The sequence below is a fragment of the Lipotes vexillifer genome, unplaced genomic scaffold (assembly GCF_000442215.2).
Source record: "Lipotes vexillifer unplaced genomic scaffold, Lipotes_vexillifer_v1.1 scaffold241, whole genome shotgun sequence".
Classification (NCBI taxonomy): Eukaryota; Metazoa; Chordata; class Mammalia; order Artiodactyla; family Lipotidae; genus Lipotes; species Lipotes vexillifer.
The window spans coordinates 4,767,725-4,789,499 of record NW_006784922.1 but is presented as its reverse complement, the minus strand read 5'-3'; the positions used below and the strand labels follow the sequence as shown (position 1 = coordinate 4,789,499).

Sequence of the window (21,775 nt, the reverse complement as noted above, 5' to 3'; positions counted from 1 at the left end):
CTTTCCCTCTGCTAAAACAGGTACCATTTGCAAAAAGCAACTGGTGACTCTAGGGCCTGGTGTCTTCAATAGGAATCTAGACTGGTCCAATATTTTCAGGCATTTCCAAAATCTCCCAGCAGTGAGGGCCCTTGTGGGCTTCAGAAAGGCTGCACAGACTTTGCTGCAATGTGGGGATTTAAAAAGTGATGTTTAACATGGACTGCTTCCCAATGAGCTGGAATTTTATGGTAATATTATCCCATCTGAGGATGTTGCTAGAAGGTGGATGGCATACCCTACCTGATTACTGAGGAGATGGTGTCTCCACTCCTACCCTCTTACATGTTACCTACAGGCCTCTGTGCAGTTGATTTTTCAACCTGAATGATGAGGATACAGCCTTCTGGAGCTGATAAGAACCTTTTAGTTGCCCCCTTCTGTTGTGGGCTGAATTGTGTCTCCCCCAAATTCATATGCTGGAGTCTTAACATCGGTACCTCAGAATGAGACTTTATTTGGAGATAGAGTCTTCAAAGAGGTAATTAAGTTAAAGTGAGGTCATTAGGGTAGGCCCTAATCCAATATGACTGGTGTCTTTATAAGAACAGTAAATTTGGACGCAGATGCATAGAAAGGGGAAATGATGTGAAGACATAGGGAGAGGAAGCCCATCAACTAGCCAAGGAGAGAGGCCTCAGAGGAAGCCAACCTTGCCAACACCTTGATCTTGGACTTCCAGACTCCAAAATTGTACAAAAGTAAGTTTCTGTTGTTGGCGTCACCTAGTCTGTGGTACTTTGTTATAGCAGACTGAGAAATTTCCCCAGGGCATCATACCTCCTTTTGGTCTGAGCGTGCATCCTGATTCCATCCCAATACCAGACTAACAAGGTTCTGTTGCTTTCTGCTTCTAGGCTTTATTCCAGTCCTAGCTTTGATTCTTGCTCTTGTCTGGTGGGTCCTTGCCCCGCTCTCCTTATTCTCCTAACCCTGGCTCCTATGCACTGCCTTTCTCCATCCTGCTACTCCTGCCTCTTTTTCATCATTCAGCCCCAACCTAGGAAAGCAGCCCACTCAGCCACTGATGGTCTGATGGTCCTTCCTGTTTACAGCACTTGTCCGACAGGCCGCATGGTGCTGGCTACCTGCTGGGATCAGAGGTAATGGGAGGAGGATGGCAAGAGAATGAGCCCTTCTCCTTTCTCTCTCTCACCACCCTCCCCAAGAACTTCCCACAGGTTGATAAATACTGTTATGGTCCAAAACAGAAGGTGCAACTTGGCTCTATGCTCAGATGTTTCTCCTGGGGGTTAGTGAAACAGATGGAGGGCTGTCCAACTCGAGGAGAAAGCCAGACTCATTCAGAGTAATCTTTATACGCTCTAAAGCCTGGCACAGGTGGTTTTTACTAGTCTCCGTCCTGAATGCCAGGAAACTGAAGGACTCTTTGGGGAAGCGGCCATGTGCTGGGAGGTTGGACAAACGCCCCTCCATGCTAGGGAGCAGGTTTGGAGGTCTGCTCTTTGCACTGGGACCCTGTTGACATCTTATGTCCCAACTGGGATTATTTGGGGGAAATTGTTTGCAGAGGAAAACAACTCTCACTTCTTCCTACTATGAACCTGTGAGATCATCTCCCTGGCTGAGCTTTTTGGTTCTTTTTTCACTGTAAAGAAAAACTCCTGCACACCTCGTTGCCCTTTTAAGGCTCAGATAGGACTGCATGCTGAATCTCAACATTTCCAGGTGGTTTAATCTGGACAAAGACAAATAGTTTGGACTCACCTCAGTGCACATTGGATTTGAGGAGGTGATGACTTTACAGCTGGCAGAAATCAGCACCGCCAACAGGAAGCAGCCGACACGGGGAGCCATCACAGGACCGAGGCAGCCCAGCTTGGTAGGGTTAGCTAATGCCTGGAGCTGAGAAATCGAATCAAGCTATGATGGCCTCGATAATCTGGCAGCCAGAGAGTGCTCAGAAGGGTAATCTGAGAACAAGAAATGCTGTTGACTGCTCAGCATTTGGTGGCTTTTTGCTGCAAAAAAGGGGAAGTCCTTTCTGCATAGTACCCTTTCTTGCCAAAAATAGCTGAGCACCCAGCCTCAGAATGGCCCAGTGCATTTCCTGGCCAACATGAATCAGTTGTGCAGTTCCTTTTCGCTGGTCACATGGACTCTCGGGGTCATGGTTCCTAGTGACCCTAGGCGAGCTTCAACGGTTTGGCCAGCTCCAACAGCTTCTGGTCCCTTTCCATTGGAGAGGTTGTGGGAGCAGAAGTCTGTCCTCATGGAGGAGGCCACCTTGTTAGCTGGCCTAGCTGAGTGACCAGGAGAGGTGCTGGGGCACACTGGAAGGGCAGAGCACTCTGTGGTGGGGGGGGGGGGGGGCGGGGGGGGGGCTCTTGTTCCAGTCCGGAAGGGAGGGGACGGATCCACAGAAAGGCAGATAAGAAGGGTGACAGACAGAGGCGGACGTGGAGGACACGGAGGGGGGGGGGGGGGGGGGGCGCAGAGGGAAGGTACCCTGCAGTGGCACCTGCTGGAGCTGGGAACTAGGGCAAGAGGGAGCAGGGTCATCCCAGAAAGGGAGTGGAGCTGCTGCCTTGGTCACATTCACAGTACCCACTTCTGGTCTTGGTACAGGAGGAGGACAAATCCATCCCTTGACCCCGTGATTCAGGCCTGCTAAAGCGGCTGGAGTGGAATCCCCTCTTGTTCCCTCCCAAGGTGACCCAGGGAAGTAGAGGCCACTGCCATATACAGAGCAGTCTGACTAAGAGAGAGAAGAGTTAAGGGTGCCAGCCTTGGCTCTATTTTTTCTTAGAAATACCTTCGAAACAGGATTGCAACTACCCTCATTATGATGCAAGATATGGTAGTGACTAAAGAAAGTTAAAGTTCATGTATTCCTCACTGGGCTGAATTTGGCTACCTCAGACATTGTCTGTTCTCCAGTCCTTTGACATACAGGAGATATTTGGTATTACTGTCCTCCCATTCCATTTCCAAGAGCAAATTCTTAGCATCAGAGCTCACAATACCTTGAGAGAATAATACTACTACCACTACTGTGTTACAACTACTAATATGATAATTATAGTAGCTACCGTTTTATTGAGCACATATTATGTGTCTAAGTAGGTTTTCTTTTGTTTTATAGATATCTCCTTATCAAATACTCTATCAAAGAGGTGCTATTATTTCCCCCATTTTATAGATGTAGAAACTGATGTTTAGAGGAATAAGTGACCTCTCCAAGACCACACAAGTAGAAGGTGGTAGATTAGGGCTTCAGATCCAGACAGTCTCACTGCAGAGACTGTGCTATTGCTCCCGGTAGTTTAAGAAAGGATTTTGCCTCCTGAAAAAGCTGAAGAGTGTACGGTGTGAAGAAAGTTCTTCATCTGGAGATTTCAGAGCAGATGCAAAAAAGCAGGCGGTGGTTAGAGAAACTATGTAGTTGGCACTGTGCTAGGGCTACTACAAATAATTAGACTTTTCTGGTCACCCTTAAAATGTCATCCTCATCAACAGAACACCTTCAAAGATGCTTTTGGCGAAACGCCGTCCAAGCAAACCCAGACTGATGGCAACCACCTTGCTTTGAAGAAGACACGCATCACAGTGTCATGGAAGAGTTCTTGGACTGAAAAGAGATCTACTTTGAAGCCTCAGACCCATCATTTACCAACAGAGCAAACCTGGGCAAGTCATTTGACTTTTCTGAGTCTATTTTCCATCTGAATAATAAAGCAAGAATTCCAATTCCTGTTTTGCCAGCATCACAGGGTAATTATGAGGATCCAATGGGATCATTTACATGAAAATATTTTCTTAACCTCAAAGTCCTACATAAACGTGAAGAGTGTGAGGCAAAGACTCCTCTGAGTAACCAATTCCAACGTCATGTAAATATCACTCTCAGGAAATTGTCTCCTGCCCCAGAGACATTCAAAAGGCATATTACTTTCCCTCTTAAACACAGGTTTGATGGCTCAGTTAAGGCCATAAGATTTTGTCATTTTTCTGAGGATACACTATCTGCATATGATTTGCATATGTTTGCATAATGCATTCAAAAGACTCACTGCAAGTGTATAAGAGTAAAAGAAAATAAATGAATATGAGTGACCTTCTGCCACAGCATTCAAATCAAATATTCAGGGCATAATACCCTGAAATATGAAATAGATTAAAATTTAAACTATTGCGAACAGATGGGAAGATAAGTTGTTGAGTTTGGAGGCAAGAATGAAACCCTTATTTGATTCCAGGTTGTAAAGAATCACATACTCTTAAAGGTCACCCCATCCAAATGATTTTCATGCCTGAATTTTCTCCTCCACACCCCTTACCCCACCCATTTCCATGGACAAAACATACACACTACATTATCTTCCAGTCTTTGCTGAACTGCCTCAGGTGACAGAAAGCTTACTATCTCCCAATGAATTATTTGGGCAAATTTTGACCGTTTAAAAGGTTTTATATTATGGTGAACTGCTAAAGTCTTTCTCTAACTTCCCCACAATTGTCCTTGTTTCCTCAGGCCAGCAGGACAAGTTCAAGACCTTTTACTACTTGACAGTCCTTAATAAGGTATTTGAAAATGGTTATTATGTACCTGAACTATCCCCTTTCTAGGTTAAAAATCTCTAGTTCCTTCAGCTGTGTCACAAGTTCATGCATTATAGTCCCAAACAGTCTCTTTCTTGGGAGATTTTCCAAATCTCCCAAGAAAGGCACTGAGTTGAATTCTGTTCCTAGCTTTGCCATTAACTATGGCAAAGTTGTGTGTGGCTGCGAAATTTCCTCATCTGCGAAATGATGGAGTTGAACTATTTATAAGGCACTTCTTCATCTAAAAATCCCATTATTGGGGCCTCCCTGGTGGCGCAGTGGTTGAGAGTCCGCCTGCCGATGCAGGGGACACAGGTTCGTGTCCCGGTCCAGGAGGATCCCACGTGCCGCGGAGCAGCTGGGCCCGTGAGCCGTGGCCGCTGAGCCTGCGCGTCCAGAGCCTGTGCTCCGCAACAGGAGAGGCCACAACAGTGAGAGGCCGAAAAAAAAAAAAAAAAAAAAAAATCCCATTATTCTATTTCAAAGCAATGATTTCCATTTTAATTATCTAACAGTCATTGGCTTGAGCCAATAAAATAGAGTTACATTGGCTCTTTGTTGACAATCGCTCTTTCTTTACTAATGGAGGTGGTCTTACCCCTTCCACAAATATAAAAAATAGAGAGGTTTGGCTGGAGCTATGGGCATCATATCATGACTGCTGCAATCTTAATTCATTCACAGTGCCATTTAGGGATGGACTGCTGTTACCTGTTACAAGGACTAGGTCTTGCAGAGATACAGAGAGGGAAAGGAGAAGATGAGATAAGGCACCGGTAACTCATTTATTTCTACAGACTCGTACCCATGTCAGTGGGGAAACAACAGATCTGTGGACCCCAGAAGTTTTCATAAAGTTCAAGGACCCTTATATTACATATTTACATACAAACCCCAAACCATTCTTTGTTGTTGTTGTATTCTGTCTTGCTTTGCACCCGGTTTCCATGCAGTTCATCCCTAGGGGCAGCTGTCACCCATGGGTGACTCCATAGAACCCCCAATTTCATGTCTGGGAGACCTGTGAACTCACTTTTCTGTGTTTCAAGGCGATTATAGTCTGGGGAGAGATGTGAGGTCCTTGGATACCTTGTCTGGCTCTTTATGCCTTTTCTTAGCAAAGACCCAACGGCTAGTTTGTCCTCTTCCAAGGGTGTGCAAACCAAAATATGCTTTTGGGATTCAGCTTTAGCAAAGAACTAGATGTTTAATATCTGTTCTAGCTTATGGGCACCAGTTGGTATTAAACTGTCCTTTTTTTTTTTTTTTTTTTTCTTCTTGTACATTTAGTTTCTGTTCTGCCTTTTAGGTCACGCCTGCTTTCCCCACTGACTCCAGACGATTAAATCTACTTGCATCTAAAATGCTACTTTAACTTGAATATTCAAATGCATTTTACGGTCAGTTTTACTCTTTATCGTTATATTTCTCCATATTCGTTTATTTATTTTACCAAATTATTATGACACAAGGTTCAGAGCCATAAAGTCCAGAAGTTGTCCCCACTTCTATCTGAGGGTGTGCTACCTTGTGGGCACACGTAAACAGAGCCCTCAAGCCTGCTTACCGCGCTGTGCAACTGCTGCCTTGCAGTTGATGGCTCTCGTGAGGTCCCCAGGCTAGACAGAGCAAGCGATGCTAATGGGCCTCTTCCACCTGGAGAGGGGACATGATTCTTCTCATGTCATGCTTGAGTTCAAACTCAGTTGTGTTGACAGCTTCAAAATGCCAGCCTTTATCCTGCTGCTCCAGAACCGGCTCTTTCTCTGCCCTGTAATTGATGGCACTGCTGCCACCACCACCATCAAAGCAGACACAGTGCCTTCCCATGGCATCACCAGCTCCTCTCCTCTCACAAAAAATACTACGGCCCTTTTCACATCTCAGAGTCCAAGCCTTCTTGGCTTTGTACCCAGGAAAATGGGGGGTTCTTCCTTGCATTTCCTGCCTCAGGATTTACCCTCTTCCTGAGATGATCAATACTGGAAATATCCATTCCCTGGGGCCCATGTTATAACAATTTAAAATCTCTCTGATTTGGGACATTTCCCCAAAACTAGGTTTCACTATTCCGTGGTCATCCAGTTACACATAAATGGTTCTGGAAATATGCATAACATAATAGAATATTTGGGGCTTCCCTGGTGGCACAGTGGTTAAGAATCCGCCTGCCAATGCAGGAGACACTGGTTTGAGCCCTGGTCTGGGAAGATCCCACATGCCATGGAGCAACTAAGCCCGCGCACCACAACTACTGAGCCTGTGCTCTAGAGCTTGCGAGCCACCACTGCTGAGCCTGAGTGCCACAACTACTGAAGCCCGTGCACCTAGAGCCCGTGCTCCACAACAAGAGAAGCCACCGCAGTGAGAAGCCCGTGCACCGCAACGAAGAGTAGCGCCCGCTCGCCTCAACTAGAGAAAGCCCGCGCACAGCAACGAAGACCCAACATAGCCAAAAATAAATAAATAAATTTATTTTAAAAAATGGAATATTTGTCCAGCTTTAACTTCCTTTTTTTTTTTTTTTTTTTTTTTTTTTTGCAGTGAAAGCACCGAGTCATAACCACACGTGGGCCTTTCACTGCTGTGGCCTCTCCCGTTGCAGAGCACAGGCTCTAGACACGCAGGCTCAGCGGCCATGGCTCACGGGCCCAGCTGCTCTGCGGCACGTGGGATCTTCCCGGACCGGGTCACGAACCCGTGTCCCCTGTATCAGCAGGCAGACTCTCAATCACTGCACCACCAGGGAAGCCCCAGCTTTAACTTCTAATTAACCATATGGTAAGTGCCATCTACTAACTTCTCTTTCACCTGGTGTATTTTATAAAGGCAGACATTTTAAAAGCATCCTTAGGGCTTTTCCCTCAAGCTTTAAGTTAATGATATTAACAGGCAGTGAGATATGGGGGCACAGGACTGGGAATAGGGATTCTCAGGTAAACTCTCCACTCTGAAATAAAGGGGTCCTAATAGTGGTCCATTAACATCAAAAATTTTAAAGCTAAAAATAAGCTTTAAAATAACCTAATCCAACCCTGGCATCTTTTTTCCTTTAAGAATGTAAACGAATAACGTGAGTCTAACATCCTAAGAGCTGAGATTATTCACATTATTATTAAGCCACTGACTTTTAGGCCTTCTGAAACATTTTCCTGTCTCTTGTCAGGCTTCTTCCTGTGAGCATAGTATAAGATTAAGTTCCCACAGCCCTTTAGAGTGAAGCATAGGAGGAAAGTAGCAGAGGTAGGCAGCAATTTCTGTAAATATCACCATGGCCTCCTTTCTTCATCCTGGTGATGCTCCCCGCGCATCCCGTTGGCAGGACCAGAAGTGTTTGTTGGGGGTGGGATGGTGGTGGTCAGAGGGGAGCAAGTTCATTCCTCTGCTCCATTTGCAACATTGACTTCCTTGTATGAGTAGGATCTGTAGCAGATAGGAGTTCAACAGCCTTTATGGGTTTCTATCTTCAGACACAGCTACCGATGTGACCTTGGACAAGTCATTACCCTCTTAGAGTCTCAAGTTCAGTAAAAGAGAAATACCATCTGCCTTGCTTACCTCTCAAGAGTGCTTGTGAAAGAAAGGTAACCCATAAAGGACTATAAAGAATTATTTATTATTTCTGGTATAAAGCATGTGCAAATGACCAGGCTGGTCCCTGGCCCTCATGCAGGTTTGTGTTTTTAAGGAGCACCTCTTCAGAAGGCAAAGTAAAGCCAGGAACAAAAATTAGCAAGACTTCAGTCATCCCAAGTATCTGTGGGGTATTGATTCCAGGACCCCAATGGATACCAACATCCACAGATGCTCAAGTCTCATATAAAATGGCATAGTGTTTGCAAAGAATCTACACACATCCTCCCCTGTACTTTAAATCATCTCTAAATTATTTATAATAGCTAATACAATACTGTGTAAATAACTGCTAGTTTGTGACAAATTCAAGTTTTGATTTTTGGAACTTTCTAGAATTTTTTTCCCCAAATATTTTCTATCCATGGTTGGTTGAATCCGTCGATGCAGAACCTGTGGATACAGAGGGCCAAATGTACTAATAAAATGTATGCAGGGAACCCTTACCATGTGCCTGGTTCTCTTTTAAGCACTTGATGTGCATGATCTCATAAATCTTCAGAACAGCTTGTTGAAGTGATTCCTTTTGTTATCCCAGATTTATAGGTGAGTAAACTGAGGCCAGAGGGGCTTAGGAATATGCACAAGGTCACAGGTCAGAAAGTGGAGGAGCCAGGACTCCTAACTGGATCTCTGATCCAGCCACGATCTTGCCCCTCAGCACTGCCTCTCCAGAAATTCCCTTGCTTGTAGCAGAAAGAGTCCCAAAGTCCCAGACATGTGGCAGGAAATTTTCCTGGCTCTATGTCCCAGGCACTCAGGTTCTCAGTTGGGCCCTCTCAGTCTGCCATCTTCAGATGACTCTTCCTGGCACTATTTGACAACCACATTTTCATAGAATGGAGAGGGTATTTGGAAGAGATGTCAGCCTTAGAAATTTAATCAGCTGAGCCGAAAGCAATCAAGATGCCATCTGGACAGACTCTGACTTCCTGCCCAGAAGATAAAGACATCTGGACTTAGTAAATGCCAAGGACATGCTGACTTGGTCCCCAGGCCCCTGGTCCACTCATTTCACGCAGATGTGTTTTCTTAACTGTGCAGAATCCATGGCTATGAGCTGCTGCTGGGGCCACTGAGTGCTTCCCTCCTCAGAACCGGTGACCACTGTGAGCCGTGGTGTCTTTCCAGTACGGAGGAGATGGATTGACTGCAAAGGCCCCGGTAAATAGCCCCCTTTAATGATGGAGCAGGAGGTGGCTGTCCGAGGCCCAATTTATCGTTGTAATTAGAGCCCATCACGACCGCTGATTGTTAAGTAGGGATGAGAGGAAATATTTGTGCATACGAAGAAGATAATTAAGGTGGCTCACTGGGCTTGCATACCCAATCTGTGCTTAGTGTTGCTGCTTCCTCCTGTGACGGAGGGTGTCTCAAGTCACAGGAGTTCTTGAACCATCCCCGGGTGGAGGACGAAGGGGTTTGGGGAAGAGCTGAGGAATTAGAAGAAAAAGGTTACGATTCTGCACACAGGGCCTTTATAATGTGGCAACATCAGAACACGTTTTCTAAACACATTTCTAGAGATGGCTTGAATTTCACACACCGGCTTCTGTCTGTTTTAAAGCAGAGGAGGTCCCTCCAATAAGCCACAGAAGTTTGCACAGCTGGAACCAAACTTTCCTCCCTCTCCCTCCCCCTGACAGAGGTGCTATTTGCCCCAGGTAAACTCCTGAAGTCCCAATGCCCGTAAATGGCAGTCATAAAACCTACTCCTGATTCTTCTCTTTTAGCTTCTGCATAGTTGGAACGTATTGAAGGTTTTGGGGTTTGGAGGGAAGATTTGCTACTCTGGAGCGATTGACATTTGAGAGTTTTTAATTTAATGATCATGAAAAAATTGTGTCTATAAGTGTTTACCAAGTTACTATTGTTTCTGACTTAAAAACCAAACCAAACCAGCCCCAGTGGTAGGAATATATCTGTTCAGATGGAGATAGCTGGAGAGCTGATCCATACCTTATAATCTCCCTGGCCTCTGTGCTCAGGAAAAGGCCTCTTCTTTCTTTTCCTTGGCTTTGTTATAGGCTGCGTTTCTTTCCTTGCTTATCTCCCATTTCACTTCTATTGCATTTCCTTTCTGAAAATCTTTTTCTTGTCAGGACGCACTGTTTTGTTAGCATTTGGTTCTTGCTTCATTTGTGTCTCTCTCTAACATTTCTCCCTTCTGATTTTCATACTTTATTTTTGAACCTCACCTTTAGCAATGGCTGTTCATCATCCTACCCACCCGCCTTTGTCCCTTACTTGTCAAAACTTGTTTTCTGTAGGATCATCGTGTTTCTTGGTCTCTGGAGGGCCCAGGCAGCATGCATTTGTTCTTTCCTCTTAGAACTTTGTTTTGTGGGTGCCAGTTATTCCAAGTCCTTGTGGGGTTGCCCAGGTGCCTATCGGGTCAGCAGCTGGGATGGTTGGAGATCTTAGCTCTGAGCTACCTTCACTTCCGGGACTGGGACCGAGTCGTCAGTTGAGCCTGGTTGATGGGATGTGCCTGGTTGAAGGTAAGTCATGGAGTGGGAAGCCCTAAACACCGGGGGTGTGTCATAGCCCACAGCCCTGACATTGACCAACCCAGTAGGCAGTTCGCCTCTGAGATGGTACTAATGCAGTTCTGGCCTTTTTTTTTTTTTTTTCATATGAGATGCAAATATGTGGAGTCTTTGGGGGAAGACGACAGGAAGCCAAGCACTGGGGCATCTTGGGATTTGCAACAAGAGAGAGAAAAATCCATTTTGTATTGTGAATAAACATATATTGTGATAAGACTCTCCATAAATTAACATCAAGTTAAGAGAAAACGTCTCTACATGGAGAGACAGTGGCAATCAGCAGTGGCTAAGTATATGGGAAAATTATAAGATTGTAGCTTTAATTCTAGCACAGTCTTCCTCTTTGGAACACAGTCTGTTCCTGTTGTAGTCTGTTATTAATAAACAAACAAACAAAAAATGAAAGAAGAAATTCTAAAACTTTCTACTTTCTAAATAGAGTTGAATTTGCTTTAAACAAATCAAGCATAAAAATTTAAGGGGCTTCCCTGGTGGTGCAGTGGTTGGGGGTCTGCCTGCCAGTGCGAGGGACCCGGGTTCGAGACCTGGTCCGGGGGGATCCCACATGCCGCGGAGCGGCTGGGCCCGTGCGCCACAACTGCTGCGCCTGCACTCTGGAGCCCGTGGGCCGCAGCCGCTGAAGCCTGCACCCCTGGAGCCCATGCTCCACAGCGGGAGGGGCCACCGCAATGGGAGGCCCGCGCACTGAGGCGAAGAGCAGCCCCCGCTCGCTGCAACTGCGGTGGGGGGGCGGGGGGGCAGGGGGGACGGGGGGCCGCGGGCAGCAACGAAGACCCAACGCAGCCAAAAATAAAATAAATAAATGTATTAAAAAAATTTTAAATTGCAGGATTGATAAAATACAAGCATTTATTTTATCAAAGAACTCAGTTTATTTGTGACTGCACTGTATCGTAGGATTCCTGTAACCAAATCTTGTGTAGTTTTTATGACCAGATTTTTCAAAATTTAACTACATGTGTATCTGCTGTGAAAAATGAGGCTGACTTGTAGCTTTTAAACACACGCACAGTCACTATTCAAGAGCCAATTAGAAACTAAACAAATGACAAAAATCTTTACTTTGTATGAGTTGATAAGGTCATAACCAAGGTTGAAATTGAGCTATCCCAAGCTGTGTTTGTTTTTATTTTTCAGAAAAAAAAAAAAAAAAATGTATAGCCTTGGTGGGGCAATGCACTTTTGGAGTATCTGGAGAGGCTGCCGGCTGTGATGCCAGAATTTCGTGCTCATATGGGGAATGAGAGAACCACCACCACAATCAAGACCTAGGACAGGTTGTAAAGCACCTGCTGACACTGGGGTCTCAGGCTTTGTTTTAGGGAAAGGAGTGGGAAGCTGGATACCTGGAGGGTTAGATGCTTCCCTGGCAGGAGGTGGCCCATTTTCAGTCCAGAATTCTACCAGGAAAAGAACCTGACCATGGTTCTCCATTCCAGAATAGATGTACCTTTTGTTGTGTTGTCACTTTTTTCTTTATACTTTCACCTGAAAAATTGGGATTGGAAGTTGTTGATGTTTTTAAATTACAACTTAGAGTGCCAACTATTTACCATCTTCATAAGGAATTTAGAAAAAAGTTCTTTTTTTTTTTTTTCACTGAGAAAATAATAATATTTAGTACATAGTGCTTACTGTTTATTGCCAGGTACTGTTCTAAGTAAGTTAGAGATTTTAACTCACTTAATCTTTATGACTACACTCTGTCACTTCTGGGTAAAGAAACACAAGGAAGCTAAGTAAATTGCTCAAGGTCATTTGGCTCTGTGGCTGAGGTAGGGCTTGAACCTAGGGAGCCTGGCACCAGATAAAACAGGAGAAAGACGGTGACAGGGAAATCTGAAGAAGGGAAAAAACCATCAGAGCCACTTGTTTCCCCCAGTGTTTTGAAGAAAACTTTGCAGCCTGTCCTCCTCCCCACCTCAAACCCCACTCTGCAACTGCTTCTTAGGACCGGGTGTGTACTGAGGCCGGTGTCCCTAAAGCAGAGAGGGGTCCAGCTCTAGAAGCGAGGGAATGCATATGGAGGGAGCTCTGGGTGAAATTCGAGAAACTACCCAATCATCCTATGTCCCTAGGACTTGGTTCCACTTTCCCTTTGGGATGGAAACAAAAAATATTTCCAGCGAGTATCCAGCTAGTAGTGACTGCTACTGGCAGCTATTTTGCAAATGTTAACCCTGCCACCTAGTGACCACTTTCTGAATGTCACCTGGAAGATTACCGTGTAGAACAGCGGTCCCCAACCTTTTTGGGACCAGGGACCAGTTTCATGGAAGACAATTTTTCCATGGATGGGGGCAGGAGAATGGTGGGGGAGGAGGGATGGTTCAGGAGGTAATGCGAGCCATGGGGAGTGGCAGATGAAGCTTCGCTCGATCGTCCACCGCTCACCTCCTGCTGTGCGGCCCCGTTCCTAACAGGCCGAGGGCCTGTAGTGGTCCTCTTCCCCGGGAGTTGGGGACCCTTGATGTAGAACATCCCATCTTGACCTCAGCATTGCCACCACCCTGCCTGACAGCTGAGACTTTCTCCTGCTTAGAGACCCCATGTGGCCCTGACCAGCTGACATGTCATTACAGTTTTAGGGCTGCTTTAGTCATACCTGCCGAATAAGAGCTGAGCTGTCATTTCCTCCTCTGTTTCCTCAGGATGATAAGGTGCTTGGAGTACAAAGAATATGTCTCAAGAGCATGTGCCAAGTACTGTTATGGGAGGAGGTGACTTCTGTCCCTACAAAGGTCTCAGTCCCCACTATCCCTTGTGCTTGATTCTATTACAGCTCTTGAATGCTCTGTTTCCTTGTATGTCCCTCTCCTCAATTGCATTGTCAAAGCTGTGAGGTTGGGGACAATGTCTTGCTTATGTCTTATCCCCACAGCCTGGTTTGGTGTCTGTCTGACGAATGCCAGTTGAATGAATGGATGGAAGGTATAGCTGTAAATTCACAGCCCTTTCCACACTCTTCCCACATTTTTCCAGTTGAGGCATCTTCCCTTTCCACTCTCAGTATGAACAATGTCGTTTTCTTCAGCTCTCAGTCTTCTCCTTATTCCCTTATACACTCAGCACATGCTTAGCACTTGACCTTGTCTTGAATTTTGGAAATATAAAGGTGAAGTTGGGAAGTCTCTAACTTGCACCCACCAAACCTCCAAACTTACTTGCACCTGCACCTGATTATCCTTGGACCCAATGCCACTCCTTCCAGATGTGCTCTGAATCCCACGGACCACTCATAGGAGTCACCTGGGAAGCTTTAACAGTGACTGATGTCTGGCTCCCAACTTAGAAAATCTGATGTCTTTGGTCTTGAGTGCAGGCTGGGAATCGGAATTTTTTAAATGTCTTCAGGGACACCTAAACTACAGCCAGGATTGAGACCTGATCTCTGTATGCCCCCCTTCTCAGGCTTCAGCAGGTAACCTCACCCTCACTTGAATTTCTATTTGTTTCCATTTTATTGGGTCATTTCCAAGTCATACACAATGCCTGAAACTCTTTTATCTGAACATAAGAATGAAAAATCCTGCCTGGATCCATTGTCCATAGCAACTATCCGCTCTCTTTATGTGCGTTCCAAGTCAAACAAAATTCAAGAATAAGTTGCCCACACAGGCTCTCTCTGCTTTCCCATCGACCATTCAATCTTAAATCTACTCCAGACTGGGTTCTGTTCCAGAATTGATCACTCTTGTCATTCAAAAACATTCATATCTCTTGGCCTCAAAGACCCCATGTTCTCCTGTTTCTTTTTCAGGCTACCTTTCTACCTGTCCTCTCAATGTTGAGAGTTCCTCAGGACATGGTGCTTGGCCATCTTTCCTTTTCACTCTACTTTTCATGCTCTCCAGGCTCTGGGACCGTGGGGCTGATAATGCTTGCTCAGACCATTCCATCAGTCTCCTACCTGCATATCCAAATCACTTTTTGGCCTGCTTCTCCATTAGGTGTGTGACAGGCATCTCAGATCCCATATTGCAAACTGAATCTTGATGTCCCCCTACCCTTAGATGATCCTCCTCCACTGCTTCCCGTTGCGTTACTTTCCTGTGTCTTCTGTAATGAATTACTACAAATGGATTGGCTTAAAACAGCACACACTTATACTCCCAGTCTGGAGGCCAGAAATCCAAAATTAGTTCCTCTGGGCTGAATCAGGATGTCAGCAGGACTACACTTTCTCGGGGGGCTTCAGGGATAAATCTGTTCCTTGATTCTTCCAGTTTCCGGTGGTTGCCAACATTTCTTGGTGTATTAGTGAGGGTTTCCCAGAAAAACAGAACCAGTAGTGTGTGTGTGTATGTGTGTGTGTGTGTGTGTGTGTGTGTGTGTGTGTGTGTTGTGTGTATGTATAGTTTTATTATAAGGAACTGGCTCATGTAATTATGGAGGGTGAGAAGATCTGCAGTCGTCAAGCTAGAGACTCAGGAGGGTCCGTGCTGTAAATTCCAGTCTGAGGGCAGGAGAAGAGGACTGTCTTGATTCAAGCAGTTAGGCAGGAGAAGTTTCCTCTTTCTCAGACTTTTTGTTCTATTCAGGTCTCCAATTTATTGGATGAGGCCCACCCACATTAGGGAGGACAACCTGCTTTACTGAGTCAAACAAAATCTCATCAGGAAACACCCTGACAAACACACCCAGAATGATGTTCGACCAAATGTCTGGACATCCCATGGCCCAGTCAAGGTGACACAGAAAATTAATTATCAGACTTGGCTTGTGGCCACATCACTCCAATTTTCAAGGGCAGCATCTTTTTTTTTTTTTAACATCTTTATTGGGGTATAATTGCTTTACAATGGTGTGTTAGTTTCTGCTTTATAACAGAGTGAATCAGTTATACATATACATATGTTCCCATATCTCTTCCCTCTTGCGTCTCCCTCCCTCCCACCCTCCCTATCCGAGGGGCAGTCACAAAGCACCGAGCTGATATTCCTGTGCTATGCAGCTGCTTCCCACTAGCTATCTACCTTACATTTGTTAGTGTATATATGTCCATGCCTCTCTCGCTTTGTAACAGCTCACCCTTCCCCCTCCCCATATCCACAAGTCCGTTCTCCAGTAGGTCTGTGTCTTTATTCCTGTCTTACCCCTAGGTTCTTCATGACATTTTTTTTTTCCTTAAATTCCATATATATGTGTTAGCATACGGTATTTGTCTTTCTCTTTCTGACTTACTTCACTCTGTATGACAGACTCTAGGTCTATCCCCCTCATTACAAATAGCTCAATTTCGTTTCTTTTTATGGCTGAGTAATATTGCATTGTATATATGTGCCACATCTTCTTTATCCATTCATCCGATGATGGGCACTTAGGTTGTTTCCATCTCTAGGCTATTGTAAATAGAGCTGCAATGAACATTTTGGTACATGACGCTCTTTGAATTTTGGTTTTCTCAGGGTAAATGCCCAGTAGTGGGATTGCTGGGTCATATGGTAGTTCTATTTTTAGTTTTTTAAAGAACCTCCATACTGTTCTCCATAGTGGCTGAACCAATTCACATTCCCACGAGCAGTGCAAGAGTGTTCCCTTTTCTCCACACCCTCTCCAGCATTTACTGTTTCTAGATTTTTTGATGATGGCCATTCTGACCGGTGTGAGATGATAGCTCATTGAAGTTTTGATTTGCATTTATCTAATGATTAATGATGTAGAGCATTCTTTCATGTGTTTGTTGGCAGTCTGTATATCTTCTTTGGAGAAATGTCTGTTTAGGTCTTCTCACTGTATATTCCTGCCACCTTTATCAAAGATAAGGTGACCATATGTGCATGGGTTTATCTCTGGGCTTTCTATCCTATTCCATTGATCTATCTTTCTGTTTTTGTGCCAGTACCATACTGTCTTGATTACTGTAGCTTTGTAGTATAGTCTGAAGTCAGGCAGCCTGATTCCTCCAGCTCCATTTTTTGTTCTCAAGATTGCTTTGGCTATTCGGGGTCTTTTGTGTTTCCATACAAATTGTGAAATTTTTTGTTCTAGTTCTGTGAAAAATGCCAGTGGTAGTTTGATAGGGATTGCATTGAATCTATAGATTGCTTTGGGAAGTAGAGTCATTTTCACAATGTTGATTCTTCCAATCCAAGAACATGGTATATCTCTCCATCTGTTTGTATCATCTTTAATTTCTTTCATCAGTGTCTTATAATTTTCTGCATACAGGTCTTTTGTCTCCTTAGGTAGGTTTATTCCTAGATATTTTATTCTTTTTGTTGCAATGGTAAATGGGAGTGTTTTCTTGATTTCACTTTCAGATTTTTCATCATTAGTATATAGGAATGCCAGAGATTTCTGTGCATTAATTTTGTATCCTGCTACTTTACCAAATTCATTGATTAGCTCTAGTAGTTTTCTGGTAGCATCTTTAGGATTCTCTATGTATAGTATCATGTCATCTGCAAACAGTGACAGCTTTACTTCTTCTTTTCCGATTTGGATTCCTTTTATTTCCTTTTCTTCTCTGATTGCTGTGGCTAAAACTTCCAAAACTATGTTGAATAAGAGTGGTGAGAGTGGGCAACCTTGTCTTGTTCCTGACCTTAGTGGAAATGCTTTCAGTTTTTCGCCATTGAGTGATGTTGGCTGTGGGCTTGTCATATATGGCCTTTATTATGTTGAGGAAAGTTCCCTCTATGCGTACTTTCTGCGTACTTTTTTTTATCATAAATGGGTGTTGAATTTGTCAAAAGCTTTCTCTGCATCTACTGAGATGATCATATGGTTTTTCTCCTTCAATTTGTTAATATGGTGTGTCACATTGATTGATTTGCGTATATTGAAGAATCCTTGCATTCCTGGGATAAACCCCACTTGATCATGGTGTATGATCCTTTTAATGTGCTGTTGGATTCTGTTTGCTAGTATTTTGTTGAGGATTTTTGCATCTATGTTCATCAGTGATATTGGCCTGTAGTTTTCTTTCTTTGTGACATCCTTGTCTGGTTTTGGTATCAAGGTGATGGTGGCCTCGTAGAATGAGTTTGGGAGTGTTCCTCCCTCTGCTATATTTTGGAAGAGTTTGAGAAGGATAGGTGTTAGCTCTTCTCTAAATGTTTGATAGAATTCGCCTGTGAAGCCATCTGGTCCTGGGCTTTTGTGTGTTGGAAGATTTTTAATCACAGTTTCAATTTCAGTGCTTGTTATTGGTCTGTTCATATTTTCTATTTCTTCCTGATTCAGTCTTGGCAGGTTGTGCATTTCTAAGAATTTGTCCGTTTCTTCCAGGTGTTCCATTTTATTGGCATAGGGTTGCTTGTAGTAATCTCTCATGATCTATTGTATTTCTGCAGTGTCAGTTGTTACTTCTCCTTTTTCATTTCTAATTCTATTGATTTGAGTCTTCTCCCTTTTTTTCTTGATGAGTCTGGCTAATGGTTTATCAATTTTGTTTATCTTCTCAAAGAACCAGCTTTTAGTTTTATTGATCTTTGCTATTGTTTCCTTCATTTCTTTTTCATTTATTTCTATCTGATTTTTATGATTTCTTTCCTTCTGCTAACTTTGGGGGTTTTTTTGTTCTTCTTTCTCTCATTGCCTTAGGTGCAAGGTTAGGTTGTTTATTCGTGATGTTTCCTGCTTCTTAAGGTGGGCTTGTATTGCTATAAACTTACCTCTTAGAACTGCTTTTGCTGCATCCCATAGGTTTTGGGTCGTTGTGTCTCCATTGTCATTTGTTTCTAGGTATTTTTTTATTTCCTCTTTGACTTCTTCAGTGATCACTTCGTTATTAAGTAGTGTATTGTTTAGCCTCCATGTGTTTGTATTTTTTACAGCTCTTTTCCTGTAATTGATATCTAGTCTCATGGCGTTGTGGTTGAACTTTTGGTGTTGGGCAGGAAGCTTTAGATAGGCGAGATGTAGCCTGAGCACGAGGAGATTCTGAGGGAGTAGTGATGAGGGAGGCTGTGTCTCGTGGGAGCACCTGAACGCCACGAGAAATGATGGAGTCTGGAATCGGTTCCTCTGCACTGCCTGTTGCACCATGGGAATAACTGATGAGACCAGGGATGGGCTGCTCACCATGTGCCATGATAACAGCAGGACTGGTGTAGAATGGATGCTTCTTGGCCGCAATGGCTGCTGCAGTTATATGTGATGCAGAACTATCTTCTGTTGAAGCAACACCACTGTCTTTCTTCTCTTCTTCCTCTTCTTCACATTGAACCCCTTTGTCTTCTGTCTGTTTATGGGGGCTAGTTGTGGGAGGAGGGGAAAGAGGTGGTGGTGGGGAAGGTAAATCTACAAGTTCATCATGCACTTCTTTTACTTTTACAATGGCATCACGTAAAAGGTCAGTGGCATGAGCTAGGGCTGGCAGTATGAACTGAAAGCATTCCTGAGATCCTTTCTTGCTACCTGGCAAGTTAATTATGAGAATTTTCCCTCTGATTCCACATACAGGCCTAGAGAGCATGCCCAGAGGTGTAACATTAAGTGATCCCATCAGCAGTGCCAGGGCCATCCCTGGCGCTTCCCGTTTTATTACTTCTTTTGTGGCCTCTGGAGTGACATCTCGTGGCGCAAACCCTGTTCCTCCAGTTGTTAGTATCAAATTAAGTTCCTTTTCATCACACCAGTATATATCAGGGTTTCCTTGATTTCTTCTGTTTCATCTGGTACTATCTTGTATGCTGATATAGTCCCACCCAACAAAGAAGGATCTTGTACAAGATCTTTGAGATTTATCCCACTGCGATCTTCTGCAAGATTCCTGAAGCAACTATCACTCACTAATAATAAAAGCAAGTCTCATTCAATTCAGTTCCTTCTCGAGCACCGTCTCAACCTGTGAGGACTCCGACCCGGATTTGATGGTCGTGGTTAGTGAGGATCATTCCCTCGGTCACCATGTTTCCCAGCGCCAAGGGCAGCATCTTTAAATCTCTTTTTGTTCCATCTTCACATTGCCTTCTTGTATGTGTGTGTTTAAATCTCCCTTTGCTTCCCTCTTATAAGGAAGATTGCATTTAGGGCCCATCCAGTTAATCCAGAATAATCTCTCATTCTCAAGACGCTTAAATTAATCATATCTGTAAATACTCTTTTTCCAGATAAGGTAGCATTCACAGGTTCCAGAGTTGAGGACATGGATATTTTTTGAGGGTCCGTTATCAAGCCTCCTACACTAACCCATGCAAAGGGCACTTTACCCAGTTTCTTAAACCAGAAATTCAGGACTCACCTTTGTCATAAAATTCTCCCCAACCCCATCTGACCCATTGACAACGCCTGTATTTTCCATCTTCTAAGTAATCTCGAATCCGTTCAGCTCTTTCCATTTCCTGTGCTACCAACCTAACTCAAAACAGAATATCTTTCCTGGACTATTTTAATAGTACACTTATGTCAATTGTAATTATCTCCTTATTTGCAGGGTTATTTGTTGAATATCTGTCTCCAGTCACTAAGTTGTAAGCTCCTTGAAGGTAGGACCGTATATGTTTTTTTCACCATTATATTTTAGACCCCAGCAAAGTGCTTTGTATAGGTTAGGTGCTCAATAAATATGTATCACATGTATGAATGGATGGATGGTACCTTTCCTGCCATAGAGGAGCTACTAGTCTGGTGAAGGAGCCATTCAGTGGCTTCAACCCTAAATTACTTTACTTATTCATTTAAACTATTTGTATTGAGAGCCATCTGTAAACTAGACATTCTAGTAGCCTCAAAAAATCCACCAATTGACAAACTACATAAAACTCCTGGATCTCATGGAACTTTGCATTTTAGTGTGAGGAAGGACAATGTATAATAAATGTATAATAAATGCATTCTGTATATAGTGCTTATATATCACATTAGAAAGTGATAAATGATATGAAAATAACAGAGCAGTTCAAAGGGGATGCACTTGTAATTTTGGATGGGGTAGATCTTCCTGAGAATTTCATATTTGAGAAAAGAATGAACGAGCTGAGGGGTGAGTCATGAATATATCCTGGGAAGGAGCTTCCCAGGCCAAGGGAAGTATAGTTGAGGAGGTCCCTGAGGCAGGAGTGGACATGGTCAGTTCAAGGAGGATGAGGATGCCAGTACAGCTGGAGTGAGGGAGTGAGGCTGAGAGCAGAAGGAGATGAGGACCAAGGGACCATGGGGCCAGTCTGTGCAGGACCTTGTAAGACAGTGGAAGGATTTGGCTTTTCCTCTGAGTAAGGTGGGGAGCCATTGGAGGGTTTCCAGCAGAGAAGGGACACCATCTGACTCACATTTTCATTGAATCCCTCTGGCTGTTGTGTGGACCGCAGGGGAGCAAAGGTGGAAATAAGAACCCTGGAGAAGTTATTTCAGTAATTGAGGTGAGAGATGGTGTAGATTGGACCAGGGTGATAGATAGCAGCAGAGGTGTTGAGAACTGGGCGGAATTGAGATATATTTTGAAAATAGAGCCAATAGGATTCCCTGATAGACTGGACATGGGGTGGGGGCGAGAGAGGGAGAGAGAGAGAGAGAGATGCCAAGAATGACGCCCAGGTTTTTGGCTGGAAGCAACTGGAAGCTAGACTAAATTCAGAGTTTTGTCTGGAACTCCTGCCCCAAACATCTTAATTCCCTAAAGTCACTGGAACGGCTCTGCAGTCCTGAACTTTGCAGACAGCTGCTCAGAGTTGTCATCTGTCCTCCCCTGGAGAGTGTCTGATCCCTCCCCTAAACGTGCGCCCCGCTCTTCTCTCACACCCGTGCACAGGGACTCTGTCACTTTGCCTTCAGCACAGTGCTCAGCCTGCAGCCCACATTCCATCCGTGACACAATCCCAGTGCATCCTTGGATGTTCCTCTCGAGGTTGGTCTGAGCCTTGACACACTGCTTGGGGTACCCTTCTGACCCTAGCCTTTTGTTCACACCCAGGGCTCTAGGAGGTTGACCTGGTTATTTTTCTGGCTCACAGAAGTTTCTCCTTATTCGTTCTGGTCCAGAACAGTTGAGGTCATTCAGTAGTCCCTGGATTTCTGTTGGC

At 44.2% G+C, this 21,775-nt stretch overlaps 2 protein-coding genes across 2 annotated transcripts in view; both read right to left on the bottom strand.

Moving 5' to 3' along the window:
• Positions 1-2,016, bottom strand: part of CD180 (CD180 molecule) — a 15,667-nt gene extending 13,651 nt beyond the window's left edge. The window contains exon 1 of the mRNA XM_007457089.1: positions 1,768-2,016. Within this exon, the coding sequence (XP_007457151.1) occupies positions 1,768-1,857 (90 nt within the window). The 5' untranslated portion in view covers positions 1,858-2,016. The remainder of the gene's footprint in view (positions 1-1,767) is intronic.
• A 7,595-nt stretch (positions 2,017-9,611) lies between these two features.
• Positions 9,612-19,666, bottom strand: LOC103080129 (gephyrin-like). The gene is given in 4 exon segments (XM_082931073.1): positions 9,612-9,671; positions 18,637-19,398; positions 19,401-19,546; positions 19,603-19,666. Coding segments are annotated over 4 exon segments (1,032 nt in total).
• Between the last annotated feature and the right edge of the window lie 2,109 nt (positions 19,667-21,775).